This window comes from Haliaeetus albicilla, chromosome 17 (genome assembly GCF_947461875.1).
Source record: "Haliaeetus albicilla chromosome 17, bHalAlb1.1, whole genome shotgun sequence".
NCBI classification, from domain to species: Eukaryota; Metazoa; Chordata; class Aves; order Accipitriformes; family Accipitridae; genus Haliaeetus; species Haliaeetus albicilla.
The window spans coordinates 5,420,490-5,438,525 of NC_091499.1; the positions used below are offsets into that span (position 1 = coordinate 5,420,490).

Consider the following 18,036-nt stretch of genomic DNA (forward strand, 5'->3'; position numbering starts at 1 on the left):
TGGAGCTGGCCTTGATGGTTCCCTTCATGGGAGAGCTCAGACTGGGTCAGCCTTCTCCAGCACCATGTTGTACTTGCTCAGCGACCACATGAATCTTCTTCTACCATTCCAGATTTACTGCATGCGCTCTCAAACCAAGGGCCACAAAGAGAATGTGAACTTTTTGGTGAGGAAGAAAAGTAACTAGACATCATAATGATGGAGGGGGGAAGTCAGATTGTCTTCAGCAAATATAAATAAAACATGGAGCTATTGCTGAGACACTCTGTTACCACGCATAAAAACCCATGTATTTGAGAGAGATTGCATGGTTATATTTTAAACAAAGTGTTTTTAAAACCTCACCTGCAGAGGAATCATTTCTAGATATAATTTAAATATATAGCAAAGGTGAAATACCTATTTCAGTGAAGTCAACAGAAATTTTATTATTTAATAGGATCATGATTTCTTTTGCAGCCAGAACATTCCATGTGTTCAGATCCTTTTCACGTTTTTAGATGCCTCATTTTAGGAAAGCTTAAAGGATTCATTAGGAATTCTGTGGGAATATTTCATAAAATATCAAGGCTGGCTCAGGAGTGGGGAAGTTTAACTTAAACTGGAAAAAATTAACCATTCAGTTTTCCAGCCTCTGAATATTTATGTTTAGTCTAAGTAAAAAGTTTTCATAGCTTTTATTCTGGCTTTGAATTTTTTTTAGACTTTAGAAGAAAAATATGTCATCTAAAGAAATTTAAATATTCCATTATTATGAAATAGAGCTGATAAGAATTAGTGTGCTTTGTATTTCTGTTTCGGAGAGGTTTATTTTGGAGTCTGAAAGAGGACAAGCATCAAAATTATTTATCAGACTCTACAAGCCATTTCCAAAAGGTGATCTGAATAAACATATCAGCATAGTCTCACCTTAACCCTGTTGGTCATTTATATTCAAGTGAGTCACACCTAGTCACTTGGAAAGAGAATCTCCAAATAAATCTTTGCTGTAGTTGAAAATATTTTTAAATATTGGAGTTCTTGAGTCCTCTGTGTTACCCACCTTATTAAACCAGAGGTCTGCTGCATCTGTTTCCATGTCAAGCCTGTTAGACATGTTATTTGAGCTCAAAGTCATCATGCTCGAAGCTACTCTGAAATTATCTGCAGAGTTTCATTTAGTATTTCAAGCTGAAAATTTACCCTTAGTAAACCAGAGCTTTCTCTCCTGCAGATGTTTTTATTCAGTCAGCCAGTGCAAGCCCCTCACAGGGTATTGCTAAGAGTTTCCTCAATGCACAGTCCTCAGGTCAAACCCCCAGGTTTTTATTAAAAAATTAGCTTGTGTTTTTAATTTTGGCGTATGCCTTCCAGGAGCTGTGAGTAACCCCGAAACACACGCTGAGACACTAAATGGGTATAATCTCCATTTCTCCTACAGATTTTTATATTTACAGTCAGTGCTTAGGATCCTCTTTATTCTCTCCCCTTCTCTACTCCTGTTAACTTCCTCATTTATCTTAGATGTTTTACCAAGAGGTTTCCAGGTGTGCTGTGGAGACCTCAAACATAGTTGCTGAAAGGCTCTGGAGCAAGAGAAGATAAACCTGGCTTGAGGACAGGAGGCCTGATACCTTCACCTGTACAAACCTGAGCTTGTGTTTGACAGGCTTTTAAAGTTAAGTCATGACATTTGCTGACTGACTCAGCCCGTAACCCAGTGCTTAGTTGAGCTGGGGATATTCACACACTGTCACAGCTTTCCATATAATTCTTAAATAAATTTTTATGACTTGCAATTTTGCAGAGCACAGATCTGGAAAATGAACTCCCTAGCGTGTCATGTCAAACACTGCCTAGTCTTCCCACGTGTTAATAGTTTTCCCATAATACTCCCTGGGAGGTATACCACTGTTTTAGTCGCTTCCCAGCCAAGGCTACCTTGCTTTCTATTGGTAGTGGGTTTTAGGTTTGCGAGCCTGGCAATGATTTGATCCTCATATCTGTGTGACTGAAAATTTAGGTAAGTGTGACATTGCTAGGATTGAAGCTTCCTTTTATACACGTCTGACTGATGGTGTGAGTAATACGAGCATTATGTGATAGGCGGTGTGGTGTCGTAGTTGGTTTTAACTAATCAAAGCTGCTGCTGTTAGCAAAAGGGAAAAGACTTCTACCCTCGTCCACATATTCCTCCTGATGGGTCTTCTGCTAGTTCTCACCCGTGTGCGCATATAAAAGCAACTAGATCAGAGAACTGATCTGCCTGAGAACAAATACTATTTTTGCTCAGTTAGCTTTGTGCCTGACTAGTCCTCTAGTATCATGATACAAAGAGATATTTTGATGTAGAAAATGTAGGGGTTTTTCCTTTCTGATAGAACTTAGGTATTGAAATCAATCCCCAATGTCAGCTTCATGTAGCATTACATTTCATTCAGACTCACACACAGTTCTCCTGTTCCAGGCTAACTCTGTACAGGTATTTCATAGCATGTTTATTTAGTATTTGAAAAGTTGAAAAAAGGGTCTATAGCCAAATAGATGGTATGCATGTGCTTGAGAAGATGTATGTCCGCTGCCTAAATACTTCATTATTATAGTTCCAGCACACTAAAGAACCAGCAGCCTATTTCAATTCCAATGCTGTAATTTATTTCAAGTGTCTTAGTCCATAAATATCATGTTTGATTTCTTCACTAGACATAAAGACATTATTTAATATAGGCATTTTTCTAAATTTCATACAGTTTTGTTAGATGTAAAAACAGAGTTGTCATACTTAGGTCACTTGTTGTCTCAATATATGCGCTATGTTTTGATGAGACTCCTCACCCTTTCTTTTCTTGATCTCTAGTATAATATACAAACAGATCAGTACAGAAGTTGTGATAACGTCTCTGCCAAATCATCAGATAGTGATGTCAGTGATGTGTCAGCCATTTCCCGAACCAGCAGTGCCTCACGCCTCAGCAGCACAAGTTTTATGTCAGAGCAATCTGAACGCCCTCGGGGCAGAATCAGGTGAGTTCTCAGTGCAGCTTCAATTGTATCACACCCCCTCTTTCATTTAGTGCCAAAATACAATCAGAAATTATTGAAATGAGATGACCATAGGATATTATGAAAACATAAGAGAACATAAGAATTTATGAAAAATGTTGCACATATAAACCGTCTTCCATTGCTAGCCTACGATGACTATGATGATTTTTGCAGTTGTGCATCTAAAACAATAAGCAAACTTCCCACGAGGAGGTGACAGATTAACGTATCCATGGCAAGTGAAACTTGAACACACATTATCATGTCATTGCTAGCTATGAATCAGTATAATCTATATGCCAATAAGGTATTACATCAGAAATATTACTAGATTTTTAATCTAAAGAATTTTCTTTCATAAAGGCTTTGTTTTCCTTTCTTCCAATCTATGTATTCATTTCCTTACCTACCTGCTTTTATTTTGCTATTTGCATGCATATGATAAATTACTAGATTTGAAACAAGTCCTTGTATAGTAATTTTGATATCTCTGGTTTAAAAGTAGTTTAATTCATTTCCATTATCAATAACTAAATATGTCTTTCATCTTTGATAATAATCTATTCTTGGTTTAGTGCTTTTTTAGATACACAGTTCCTGTCTTCATTTAACTTAATGACAAAACTCTCACCAGCTATAAGGGCTGTAGGATTGGCTTGGTAGTCTATAATTACATCTACCAATGTCTAAACTCTCAAAAATTTGACTTTAAGTGTTATAAGACACAGGAAGAATTAGGAACTATTAAAAAAAAATATCCCTATGGAGGAAATCAGTCTGATAAAAGTCTGGATGGCATCATTTACTACTTCAGAACACTTCTAGACAGACCACTATCCGACAAGTCCAGCTGGAGGCTTTTTGATCTGTTCATGCAATGGGAAGGAGTGTTAGGGAAGTCAGAAACTGGCCTCTGTATATGAACTAGCTGCACCTCGTTTTCTTTGTTAAAGGAAAGTTGATGAGGGTGTTCAAAGTCATGTTGCAGATTGCTGAAATTATAACCTGGGATCTTCAGTAATCCATAATCCAGCAGAACACTGCAGTGGAACTGTAAATGTATTTAAAATTATTGAAGTGTTTAAGGTTATTTCAATTCATGTGTTTAAATGCTGCATTTCATAGTGTCCTAGCATTTCAGTATTTGTCTCTTACAGAGGGCTTTAGGCATACCAAAATACTTGTATTTTCTAGACATTGAATTTTCTCAACTAGGTCCTGTCACAGGGCAGGTTGAACAAAATAGGATTTTTTTTCCCATAAATATCTCTATGTTGAACAGATTTTATCAGAGATGTTCCTTGGGTTCAGAATGTCTGATCACAAATATCAGAATGAGGAGAACCAGTAACCTCATGTGAGGCTGGGAAGGGGGAAACCTAGGGTCAAATCCTTGCTTCTCTTCAACCTCTTCCATTCTAATGAGTAGCAGAGCACCTTGGGTACAGGATTAGCCGACCTAGTTAGTGTACAAAACCAAGTGTCTGCAATGGGAGCTCCAGTTCACCTTCGGTCTAGACCCCTAAAGTGAGATATAAGTAGAATTCAGATGCCTTCCCTTTCTGATACCGTCCACAGAATCCATACCTCAGAGATTAGACACTTCATACTTGCTTGCTTTAATTTTCTCTAAATTCAGGTAGTACTTCCACAGTGAACAAAGTGTATAGTAATAATATACAGCGCAGCTCATTCAGTAGAAATATATGAGGAAGAAATTAACAGATCATAAATGACTCATAAATTTCAATATTTTTCTTTTAAGCTGGCAGAGGTTTTGCTTCCCTGAAAGACCTGTTAAAATAAGTGGGACATGCCTAATGTACTATCTTTGCAATTAGCCTATTTCAACCATTAAGTGCAGTGGAGTGAAATTTAAAATAATTTTGATGTTATGTTGGAAAACATTGTATCCAGCAGATTAACATCCACTGTTCAAAATTTTCCATTTGAGTTGTGCACACTTTATTTTTGGATGATTGCCTAGCATCGCTATAAAAAGGTCAAAGTCTTTAGAGACCTGCAAAAATGTTGTATCATGGGAATTAGATAGCAAAAGAGATCAGAATGAAAGGAGGTTGGGTGTTGAAGAAAAGAAAAAGGAGAAGGCATTTTGCTGATGATCTGAGCCATAGTCAGCTTCCTACCCTCCTGTGTCAGTACTGGTAGCCTCTGGCACATAGTCTTCAGTCAATTCTTTGTGCAGTTTACTTATTACATGGAAATGAAGAGTTAATTTGGGGAAAACATTGATTGTATTACAAACAATTTTTTCAGAGTGAGATTTGTGCTGTTTAACTTTAGCCTTAAAAACTAGTATCTACAGTAGAATTCACGTAAAAAATAGGGGTTTGTTAAATTGTCTAACTTCCCTAAGTCATCATTAAAAGGAAAAACCACCTACTATCTTCAGTGGTTCACCTCATCTTCAGATAGGTGTCAAAGACAGGTGAATTGTCCTCTTCTAGCATTAATTGTTGAAGGAACCCTAGATGACTATTTTAGATTGGTTGCTTTAATTTTAGACATCTAAAATTAAGTGAAATGGATTCTTTCTCTTAATTACTAATGTTTCTTTAAGTTCAAGGTATTAGAAATTTGCATTTCAAATTTGATTAGTAATTTGAAGTTCAAATTTTATTTTTGCCTGCAAGGAACCAGATGTTAACCTATATCAAGCAGGATGGGATGGGATGGGATGGGATGGGATGGTCGAGCAAGAGGGGCAAGGAAATGAGCATTTTTTGACTTCTGTCTTACTGGAACCACATGTCCACCATCTTCATTTGGAAGTGTGTCAGCCCAGTGGCCATGGCAAGTGTGTGAGTGTAAAGTTAAGTTTAAAGACAGTTTGTTGAACTGCCTGGTTTTTATGCGCCTACTTTTGTTCTCCAGATACCTTCTGGAGATGAGAGCTATGAAGAACCTAGTTAGCACATAGAAGTTCAAAGGAGGTGGCCCAGTTTCAGCCATCTCACTAAACTAAGTCATTCAACTACTATGCTTAGGTGTCTTTTGTACCCAGAAGAAAACCACACAAATTCAGAATACACAAGCAAGTATCCCCTTTCGAAAGGGTGTCTCCATCTCTTTCTCCGTTGAGTAGAGAAAAATGAATCTTAGGGCTATTGACCAGCAAGCTGAGTAAATTAAATGGAGAAGTGTGACTGGAGAGTGCTCCAGAGTTCAGATTAGTAACCTGAAGTGAAACTGTGCTCCTCTAACATTTCTGCATGAGCTAAAAAGCACTGGTTAGTTATTCCTGTTACAGCTGTGGTGTCAAATTTCTGAATGCGAAGCGTGCCAGCTTAAGACAGCAGTAGTTTTAGTTAATGTTGTTAGTCAATGTAACCCCATCATCCCTCATATTAATGCATCTGTGAAAAGGGATATAAATTAAGCTCCTAGACATATCCTAGATCATACAAGATACTGTCCTTTTTAGGGCTGCAGGAAAGCAAACTTTTGTTGTAATTTTGTACAAAATATCATTACTTTTAAATGTCAGAAGGACCAAGGTTTCAGCTCCTAGTAAGTGTGGTTTACATCCACTAACTTCACCACCAGTTCTGCCAGCACAAACAGCTTCCTGACCTTTTCCTCCCAAATCCTAATGGAGGAAAGATCCTTAAAAAAAAAATCTATCTAATGCCTTTTCCCTATCAATCCAGGCAGAATCGATCTCTTTCTCTTCTCTATCAGTTTTGAAGACTTGAGATTCTGTCATTTCAGACAAAGTATTCTATATTATACTATGTTTATTAATAGTTATTTCTTTATTCAAAGCAGTAAAGATTTTAAAACCCAGAAGCACATCTCTTTTTCTTGTGGCTCTAAAGTCTATATGTATTAGCTGTAAGTGTAGAACAATTTGTGGGGGTTTTCAGCAATTTTTAATATTAATAAGTAACTCTGGTTACATTACTCAATCTACACTGTGCTTTTAATAATGTACAGCATTTATAGAATGAAACACTCTCTGAACAGCAAAGATAAAACCAGTTGATGCAGAACAACAGAAATACTGTGCATCTTATTTGAATAGCTAGATAACACTCTAGCTATTCTTTGGGTCAAAACTCCCAAACTTAAGGTTTTTTTAGTATTAGGAAACTTGAACATGTTGAAGAAGTTAGTAACATAGTGAGAACGAAAGCAAATCTTCCTTTTCCTTTACTCAATGACAAGACTATGTGTAAACCTTTTAAGGCAGAAGACTAATTTCATTCCTACATTATATTTGTAATTGAATTACCTGTCAGAAAACTGTGACATAGCATGCATGGAAAATACCATTAGTTAATCTTCAGTCTGGAGATTTTGTTGATTAACACTTCTAATAGGTTGCAAGAAGGAATTATGATTGATGCATGTTCTAAATATAAGTATATAAAATAGCTTCTTAATTTCTAATTTGTTAGCATTTTCAGGTGAATGTCATAACAAATGGCTATGCATGGATAAACTAGTCTGCATATGAAATTCTTCCGAACATCTTTCTTGCTACCATCCTGGGAAGTCTGGTTGACTGCCATGCCCTCTAGTGGAAGTGCAGGCAAATATCAGGAAATTTTGTTCTGGGAACAAAATGTTCTGGGACTTTTGACTTGAATCAGAGGCAGACTTGTGAATTTGGCTTGCCATGGCATTTGGGGTTGGTGTGTATTTCATGACTGAAGTCAGATTACCAGTCCTTCTTTATGGAGGTTTGCTTTCATCAGTCATGGTCTTTATGCATTCATAATACAGTCAAGCAATACTTTGTGCCTGTGTATGCTACAGATGTTACTGTATATGACTCAGGAACATTTCTCACATCCTAAATGAAGCAGAAGGAAATTTTTCACGGTTTAATGCAAATGATTGGTAAGAATCCATGTTAAATACATGGTGATTAATTAGCGCCATATGGGCTTGATCAAACAAAGAAGGGCATTTGCTCACTTCATTAAAAATTATGCCCAATGATGTCATTGCATCATTTTTCATTAGGGGCCTGGTTAATGCAAAGACACCTGGATGTCTTGGTGATGTCAAGTAGGGAACTGTCATGCATGGTAAAGGTGAGCTGGAGGTTCTGGTTTGGAGGATTTAGCAAGTTGGCTGCCATAAAGCGTTTCACTTAAATCTGATTGAACAAAATTGCTAAATATATGAAAGAGTAGATAACTAGTTTTAAGGTGAATTTCTCTCAGTGTATCTGGGTTTCAAACAAATTTCCCCTGCATTAGGAATATCACTGTTATTCCTCATTTTAAATTTGAAAACCACATCTTTATTAAGAATTACATTTAGTATCTTAATAAATGTGTCATATAATTACGTATGTGCCATATTTTAATCTGGTTTTATGTGCTTTGCTTAATTGAATGCTTAAGTTTAATTTAAATATTTTAAATGAGCTTATCAAAGAAAGAGGGTAATATGATGGGTTGTAACAGTGGACTTAAACTAGTCCTAATTTATGTCACATATTATACCATGCCACTGAATGGCTTGTATCAGAAACTCGTATTTGCTTCTTGGGATTCAGGTATGCTCTCAGCACATTACTGAAGGAAAAGAACTGGGTTTGGTTCATACTGTCAGACTTTATCTGACAAACAGTTTCATCCCCAATTTCCAGAACAGCATATACAACTTGCATGTAGCTGTTATTCTTTCCAGACACTAGAACTTTAGCACTCGTACACTTGAGCTTTGGACCAGGAGCAATGGAGGAGGGAAATGCTGACACGTGATCAAGTGAGGAATGGTTGATGGGTTGATAAGCAAAGGGTGCAGGGTGACGGAGACAGGCAGGACCTCGTAATCAACAAACAGGGCAGGAAGGAGCCCACCCCAAGTGTATGCAAGTGAATAAGGATGTGCTTGAGAGGAGAGCGTGTGGGGGAAGCTCTCATACCTTTATCTGGGAGATCAGCACAAGTGGGTGGCTCTCTAAATGGCCCATGCTCTAATGCATGGGGAGCAAATAAGAGGAATTAGAGGTATGTTGTGCAGCTGCGGGGCTGTGATCTCATCATGATCACAGAGACGTGGTGGGATAGCTCACATGACTGGAGTGTTGCAATCCATGGAAGTGCAGGGCAGAACGGCAAGGAAGGGTGTTATGTGAGAGAGCAGAGTTATGCAGGGAGCTCAGCCTAGAGATGGGTGATGAACCAGCTGAGAGTTTATGGGTAAAGATTAGAGGGCCACACAATGTCATGGTGTTGTGAGTGTCTGCTATGGACTTCCTGATCAGGACAAAGAAGTAGATGAAACCTCCTTCCAACAACTGGAAGTTTCACATTCACAGGCTCTGGCTTTGATGGGGAACTTAAACCATCTTGGTATCTGCTGTTTGAGCAATGCAGTAGGGCACAAGCAATCCAGGAGGTTTCTGTAGTGCACTGATGACCAGAGGGCATATCTGGACCAAGGACTCAGCAGAGGATGATCAGATCAGGGAACAGTTAAACAAACCGGACATGTACAGGTTGTTGGCATGTGACAAGATGCACCCGTGAATACTAAATGAGCGGTGCTGACCGATGTCATTGTCATTGTCAATAATCTTTGGAACATCATGGCAACCGGGGAATGTTCTTGAAGACTAGAAGAAAGAAATTGTCACTACTATCTTCAAGAAGGGCAAGGGGGATCTGGTGAATTATAGGCCTGCCAGCCTCAGCTCAGCCCCTGGGAGGGTGATGGAACAAATAATCCTGGAAACCATTTCTAAACATACAGAACAAGAGGGTGATTTGTGAATAGTCAGCACGAATTTACAAAGGGGAAATCATGCCTGACCAACCTGATAGCCGTCTTTCATTAGTTGACTCGCTTGGTGGATGAGAGGAGAACAGCAGATGTTCTCTATGTTGTGTTTAGTAACTAGGCTTTCAGCACTCTATTCCGAAGCATCCTCATAGACAAACTGAGGAAGGACAGCCTAGGTAAGTGAGCAGTGAGGCAGATTGAAAACTGGCTGAATGCCAGGCTCAGAGGGTTGTGATTGTGACACAAAGTCCAGCTGGAGGGAAGTCACTAGTGGTATACGCTGGGGGTCAATATTGTGGCAGTACTGTTGAACATCTTCATTAGTGACTGGGATGATGGCACAGAGTGCACCCTCAGCAGACTTGCAGACAACAGAAAACTGATGGGAATGGTTGATAGACTAGGTGGGTCTGACGCTATTCAGAGGGACCTCGACAGGATGGAGAAATGGGCCAATAGGAACCTCATGAAATTCAACAGGGGAAATGCAAAATCCTGCATCTGGGGAGGAATAACCCCATGTACCATTACACACTGGAGGCTCACAGCTGGAAAGCAGCTTTGGAGGAAAGACCCTAGGATCCTAGGATCCTAGACACTAAGTTGACAGTGAGCCAGCAGTGCCTCTTTGCATTAAAGAACGCGAACTCTGCCATGGGTTGCATTAGGAACAGCGTTGCCAGCAGGCTGAGAAGCGTGATCCTTTCCCTCTACTCAGCTCTAGTGAGACACATCTGGAGTGCTGAGTCTAGTTCTGGGCTCCCCAGTACAAGAGACATGGAGCTACTGGAGCAGGTCCAGCAAAGGACCATGAAGGGGTTGGAGCATCTGTCATACAAGGAGACACTGAGACAGCTGGTTCTGTTCATGGAGAAGAGAAGGCTCAGGAGGGATCTTACCAATATGCATAAATGCCTCATGAGAGAGAGTAAAGACAGAGCCAGGCTCTTCTCAGTGAAAGGATGAGAGGCAATTGGTACAAACTGCAATTAGGGAAATCCCACTTAAACATAAGAAGGCTCAATCTGTGACACCAGTAGTGTAGATGAGGTTTCCGGCACAGTGTCATTAATTCTGCCCTAACCAACACATGGAAGAATCCATTTGCTTTTTTCATAACGATAATACTTGGTTGTGCTGGTTGTGTAGCAATTGGCCAAAATAGTCAAAAACTCTAACCATGTCAGAAGCTGTGCCTTTGGAGGCATAGTTACAGCTAGATGGTCTCCTCAGTTCCCTACATCTTCCGAGTCCCTTCTCCTCGGATATTGAGCATGCATGAAGAGCCAGCTGATACCAGTGTGGACCGTGGTACAGTGTTCTCTTCAGCACCCTGCTCCTGCTCTTTCCTCTGTAGGCTCTCCTTGCCACTTCAACTAGGAGGAAAATTGAGAAACTTAGGTCTTTTTTCTATCCCCTCAGAGTTTTGATTGGCAATAGTTACTGAGAGGGAAGATCCGGTGAATCTAAATTAGCTTCCAGATGTAACTGTAGTTTCCAAATATCCTTAATTTTTTGTACTGAAAAGCAACTGTCTGCTAATTAATGATTCTGCTGTTCATTTCTTTCTTTTAAAAGGAATGAACTTATTAAAGTTGGGTTTGACCGTGACTGAAGATTTACACTAAAAGTCTGAATGTCACTGTGAAACTGAAGATAACACAGCTGGTGTGTCGTGCAACGTTAACTTTTTGGATCCACGGCTTTTGCCCAACTCCCAACAACTCTTCCAGTTTGTCAGCAGGCATTAGAAGTACCCTCTGCTATGTCTCTGTCAGTCTCTAAGAAAATAACCTAATGTTCTTCTGCTGATGGTACTCTCGTGCAAGGAGCTAACTAGAAATGAGGCCATTTAAATATTTTCTTTCCAAAGCTTTTGGGGACTTTCCTAGTTACTGTGACAATTCTGGAAACTCACACTTCTTGAGAGGGAGCCTGCTGGCGTTATGTACATGTAGGAGACTCCGTAGCACAAGATAGGGTCCCTGTCCTTAGGCTGTTGTACTTTTTTGTCCTGTTGGTTACTGTGGAGCCAGTTTCTTCAAGCTCTGAAGGTGATGAGCTTGCAAACTCTTAAGCCAGGCAAAGGCTCCCAGTGACTCAAATAAGACCTCTCCCTTCCCCGCTTCTAGACCTGCCCAGAGACATTCCACTTGGAGTTCATTGGGAAATGGTGAGTGCTGACTGGCTGCTTTTCTATGCTTGTAGCTCCCTCTTATGTAGTCATGTTTGTGCACGTAGATCCCTCTTTCTTTTCAGAGTTTCATTTCATGCTGCAGATTGTGCTGTTCTCTTACATAAAATGCTCAGTGTCGTTAGTGTGGAGCCAGATGAAGTAACTGGAGGTTTGCCATCTCATTGAGGACAAACGGCAGCATTGATCTGCAGAAGACCTCTCAAGAAGATGTAGCCAGAGAGCACTCTCTGGATTGGAAATAGATTTTCTCCCATTGGTTTTCCATCCCCCCACATAGTACATTGGATCTAGTTTAATACAATTTGTGGTGATGAGGGAGAATGGAGTAGAGAGAGTCTAAAGGGTCTTCTGACTTCTTCTCAGCCTTCCCAGTAGTGCTGCCTGTTACCACCCTTAAATGTATGTGATGTGACCTGGGCAATAAAGTTGTTCAGTCCTTCCCCCACCCTCTGGTTAGACTAGGGCTGTATCCATCCTTGTCAGCTCACAGATTCACTCGAAATGCAGCAGTACTGCGCCACAGAGCCAGCTGAGCGAAGTTAATACACCAAGGCTTTTCACGTATTTCAGTTGATGAGACTGAGGTCTGTGTTGAAATAAAGAAACCCACTCATTTCATGTTAATTACAAAATTAAAATCTGTATATTGAGTTTGTGCTACAGTGTACAGGGTATAGTTAAGATTCTTCACTCATAGAAAAAAACCCAAAATGTAAAATCTTTTAATTATTATTGTGGACAGAACTAGTGGAGGTAACAATGGAAGAACACTGCAGTTTATTCATCAATAAAAGCAAATCACCTGGAGAATGGGAACAAATTCGCAGGTAGTTTCAAACTGGCTTTGTGTGGGATATTCACTATGGCACACTCATGATCTAAACCTAGGAGGGGATCCTGAAAATGTGGTAAATATTACAGATATTTTTGTACTTTGCATATGTTTGATCCCGTGTTCCTTATACAAACCTGTGTGTAAGGACAAGTTCACGTTATATAAAGAAAGGATTGAGCTATTTAAATTTGCAGTGAAATGCACAGAACAGTAGCTTAGCATGAGAGGGATCCGTTTGGGTATACTAGACCAAACTGGACGTTCCTGATTTTTATAGCTCTTGCTACCGCTATTCTGTATAAAAATAAGTATTATTCTAATTGTGCAAGATGCTATCAGCCCAGATCCTTGTCTGGCAAAGCAGACATTGTCCTGCAGTTGGAAGCATGGTGGTTCCTCATTCTAGGATTTTGAGGGCCTTCAGGGTGTCATACTGGAAGACATAGTAGATTCATCTTGTATACTATATATGCTGTAGCAGTGCTAAACAGATAAAAAAAATAAATCTTATTACTTGCATACCTCCTGCATGCCTAGCTGTATGCCGTCAGGTGTTAATGACCACAGTGTTCTAGCAGTGTGCTCATCTGGGTCTTTTTCTCAGTAGAAGTCAATGTTAGCAGTATATGAAGGGCTAGATCCCAGCGACGATAAATCTCCACAGCTCCACAAACAGCCATGTGGCAATATCAGTCTGCATCACATTGAAAATCTAGTCCTTAATCGGCCTTTTCAAAAGGGTGTTTCTTGTTTTTGTGGTTAAATTCTGCTACATGCAGCATTTCAGAACATCACTGTGGAAGATCTGTTACACGTTTCTCAGGCCTAAAGCACCACACAGTCAATTACATACCTGTAGCAGTACCAGAAATTATTAATTCTGCTGCATATATATTCACATATGAATCAGATCAGCCTTTCTTTTCAGAAATTTTAACTCCAGGTAATTACAGCTTGTCACATTTATAAAGAATCTTGGACGAAGTTCTCATTTGCTATTCATCTTCCATATTACATCTGCTTCAAAGCCTCCATAGCTAAGCACTTGCAAATCAATAGATGGCTGCAGTTGTAATTTATCAGCTGGACTGTGGATCATCAGAATCTATGCTTCAATATGATTTTTTTTTTTTAATCAATTGTCAAAGCCCCAGTGCAAAGACGTTCATTGAAACGATACTCATTTCTGTTCGTAATGCAAACTGGCATGGCTTTGGGGAGATAATACAGAAGTTGTCCTCTTTTCTGAAGTTTTCATTTTTATGATTTTTTTAATGGTCAAAATTATGAGCGAGTTCCCAACTTATTTTTTAAATTATGTCTCTGCAAACTTAGCTTGACTGAAAAGTATTTCTTGACCTGAGTATTTCTTTCTCATGACAAATTGTAGGTCCTGCAATTTTCAGGTACAAATTTTTTTCAGGTAACTAGAATGTACTTCATGTAATTATGAAATCCTCCATCTTCTCTGTAAACAGGAATCCCTCCTTTCTAAGAAAGAAATATGAGTTACTAGAACTAGACTACTCTGATTAAAGCAATTCATACATTGATAATGCAATAATATATTTCTTTTGTGCTTAAATGTACAAATAACAGAAAAAATCAGAAATAAGTGGCTCTTTCTTCTAATTTGAATAATTAAATCATACTGATTTCTATAGCTATTACAGCTTAGAATCAAATTTCAAGCCTCACATTTTAAGCTACAAGATTAACTTTTAGGTTTTGAGTTATAGTTCAGTAAGCTGTAACTGAAAAACTGTGTAACACTTGTAAGTATATAAAGTCTCTCAACTTCCTAGGAACTAAATATCTGTTTTCTAACTTCAATGTGTAGCAACTGCATTTTATTATACTATCATCTGTTACATTATAGTCCTCTAGTACTAGGTGGCTTTCAGAGGTCAAAAGTTTTTTAACCTATGTAATTTCTCAATTAATAATATATTGAGTGGAATTCTTTAAAAGTCAGATAAAAATTTATTTGGGGGGGGGGGTTTGGCCCTTCTTCAAATGTGTCTCCTGCTAGAGGGAACAATGCATAGTGTTCCCCAGGATGAAATTTATTGAATGACTTTCTGTTTCTAGAACCTCCTGTGGTCCAGTTTTTCAGCTTAGACTGGTTAGGGGATTTTTGTTGCTTCTGAGCAGAAGAGAGAATTACCTTAAACTGTTTTACCTTAAAGAAAAATCTATTGCTAATTTTCATTCTTCACTGGAAATGTTGAGCCAGTCTGTCCACCATTTTTTGTCATGCCCAAAAAATGAAATAATGCAAGTAATGTAAGAGAGACTTCACTGTAGTTTGATTCTTCTTTTTTACCTAGCTAAGTTCCACAGAAATCCAGGGTTGTACTCTGTGTGTGACCCAGAGACTCTAATAGAGCAGAAAAACATAGAATTTTTTCCTTAAAGACCCTTTCTGTTTTAACTTCACAAGCCCTTAGAATTTAGTGTAGGGAAGGAGAGGCTTTTGCAGAAGCAGATCAGACATCACTGAAACAGAAACACTATGAGTTAACAGCCCAGTTTGACCCAGTGTTGAGGCCAGCTTCCTCTTCGTGGAAAGAAGGGAGGTTTTGATTCAAGGCACTATTACAGAGCTCAAATTGCTGGGATTCCCTGCTGAACTGGGATGTCAAAATGTTTAAATAGTCACTCTATATATCGACAGGGAATGTCACCAAGGAATAGCCAGCAGAGCACTGCGGTCTGATTCTTCGTTGGAAGGTCTCTCTTTGTTCTCTATTCAGTTTGCTTTTGTCGTGTTGATGTTTGTACCAAGAGGGATGTTTGGGGGGGAATTTGCAGGGAATTGAGCGTTTGAAGCTTATCTTCATATCAGCAAGCTTAGCTGTGCGCAGGGAGGGGAGAAGATTAATGGCTTTTTCCGTTGCACAACAGTAACAAGCAGCAGTGAGTGACCGTCAGCAGTAAGGGGAAGGGAAGGATAGTGAGCTACAGCCCACGTGTGCAAGAAGAACCAGATGGTTTCGGTGAAGGATGAATGAGCGCTCCCCACAACCGATGAAGGGTTGTGGTTAGTGATTTATACTCAGGTTCAGTGAAGTATGTAGCCTGTGCTGTGCCACATGTGTTTTGCTGGAAGGGAAAAGATTCAAGTCCGTGGCAACACTTTGCTGAATCAGCATGTTAAGCACTTGTTTGTATGTTTTATTCTGGCTGGCTGGACTTCTGCATTGCATTGAGTGCTTGCATTGAATTGTCAAGTACTTTTCCATTCCTGTTAGCTTCAGGAATTAGACTGTCTCAGCACCTGTGTTAATAAGCTAATTAAGCACATGGTAGTAATGACCATCTGCTTTGATTTCCCAAATATATTTTAACAATTGTTTATTTGTAATTTCTAAATACAAGCTATTAAAGTCAGTATTAGAACTAAGATACTGTACTGCTTTAGCTTTTGTTCAGCATGACTACAACAGTAATGGAATTCCAATTTGAGATTAAAAAAGACTCATAAATACCAGAAGACAACTTCTGTATTTATGACACTAATTATATTGCTGATTATTTGCCCGTGTGTGACTGTTTCTGTGTGGTCAAGGTTTCTGCTGTAAACAAGACATTTAGGGTCACTAAGTAGAGACTGATTTTCTTATATAATGTAATAAGCAATGTTTATTGTGCAGTGGCTTCATGGTTTATAGTTCTGTGTTTAAATACTGAGAGAGATTAATTAGTTGATATTGCAATGGAGAACATCTTCCCTCCCATAGCTAGAATAGGAGCATCCATAATGTAGCCAGTGCTGCTGACAGACTGAAGACTTTCCATGGGTTTTACTATTAAAAATAAACAATAAAAGCCCTCATTGGATTTATAGCCGTATGTCTCCTATGTTTTCAGAAGAATTCTTTTTATCCTGGAATTTTCCATTGCAAAGTCTTTATTTAAAAACAGAATGTTTAAATTAACATTTTAGTATGTGACTGGTGGTAGCGTTTATTCCATCCAAAGAGCATCTCACCATTAATGATGCCGAGAAGGGTATATGGGGTAGCATTATAAGAAGCGATATTTTCCAAAGCACAGGATGCTTTAAAATCATCACTGAAACTTATCCACTCCATAGTTGCTAATCAAACTCCTACTGAAAGAATAAAATGAGGTGAAATCAGGACCATCAACAGTGGGTGCTAGATTCAATCATTTTTTGGATGGAGTCTTTCCACATTTATTATGCTCATTTGCACTGTGTGTTGCATCTGTAAGTACGTGTGTGTGTGTGTCCCTGCTAGGTGCTTGCATTAGTGCTGTGCTCACAAAAGATACACAATTATTAACTAAAACATGGAGGGTTGATAAAAAAATAAATTAATCAAACTCAATTCAGCTTTAATATTTATCGCAGTGAACAGGCCATGCGTCCAAGATGTTTTGGAACAAATCAATTAGTGGAGTGTCACAACCTAGCAGATCACCTCACCAATGCTGCAGTCACCTCCCTCCTCCAGTGTATCTCCATGATCTTCCCCTACCCAGAGTGTCCAGCTGGCAGACCAAAGAGAATACATAAGTACTGAGAACATAGAGCAGCCTTTCTTCAGCAGGGCACCTTATTTAATCTATCTCTTATCTGCCTAGTTATCAGGCTTCACAAAACTTGTAAAACCTTGGTATCTTCAATTCTTTCCCAATAGATTAGTTCTGGTTGAAATTCACCATGGGCCAGTAGGGAAACAAGTGGTAGAAGCTCTAAGGATTGCGTAAGGAACACAGGAAGCAAGTCTAAAAGCTCAGCAATTTCATATCTGAGTTAAAAAATCAAGTTCACTAATTTTTGTCTTTTTTCTGAACTGAAAGTTTATAAACCAAAAAATAATTTGACTTTCAGAGGAGAGTGTGATAAATAGCACTTGAAACTCTTTAACAAGTTTGTACTCAAGATACTGATATATTTTTACAAGCATTAGTAAATTTTTTATGATAATTTAGAACATTATGCCCTGGAAAACATCAGTGTAGTGGTAACATTTTAAATCTGGGTTTAAAAAGCACACTAGTTCATCTTTTTATTTACAAGCTGGGAGTTTGACTATTTTGTGTGCCTAACAAACTGATACCTTTATTCAGCTTCCCCCTAGAGGGGTAAGTGATACTTGTCAGATCAGAGATGTCTTTTAAACGATTACACTATTCTTCAATTTTTTACAAACACCAAAAGTTCAAGCTGATGGAAAACCTGTTA

At 38.8% G+C, this 18,036-nt stretch overlaps 1 protein-coding gene across 48 annotated transcripts in view; it reads left to right on the forward strand.

Annotated features, from left to right (window-relative positions):
* Positions 1 to 18,036, forward strand: part of RIMS1 (regulating synaptic membrane exocytosis 1) — a 338,964-nt gene that overhangs the window by 265,152 nt on the left and 55,776 nt on the right. For 44 of the 48 annotated variants that reach the window (XM_069804663.1, XM_069804664.1, XM_069804616.1 and 41 more), the window contains one exon: positions 2,837 to 3,003. The exons of the other annotated variants lie outside the window; for them this stretch is intronic. In XM_069804663.1, the coding sequence (XP_069660764.1) occupies positions 2,837 to 3,003 (167 nt within the window). The remainder of the gene's footprint in view (positions 1 to 2,836; positions 3,004 to 18,036) is intronic. 48 annotated transcript variants of the gene reach the window in all.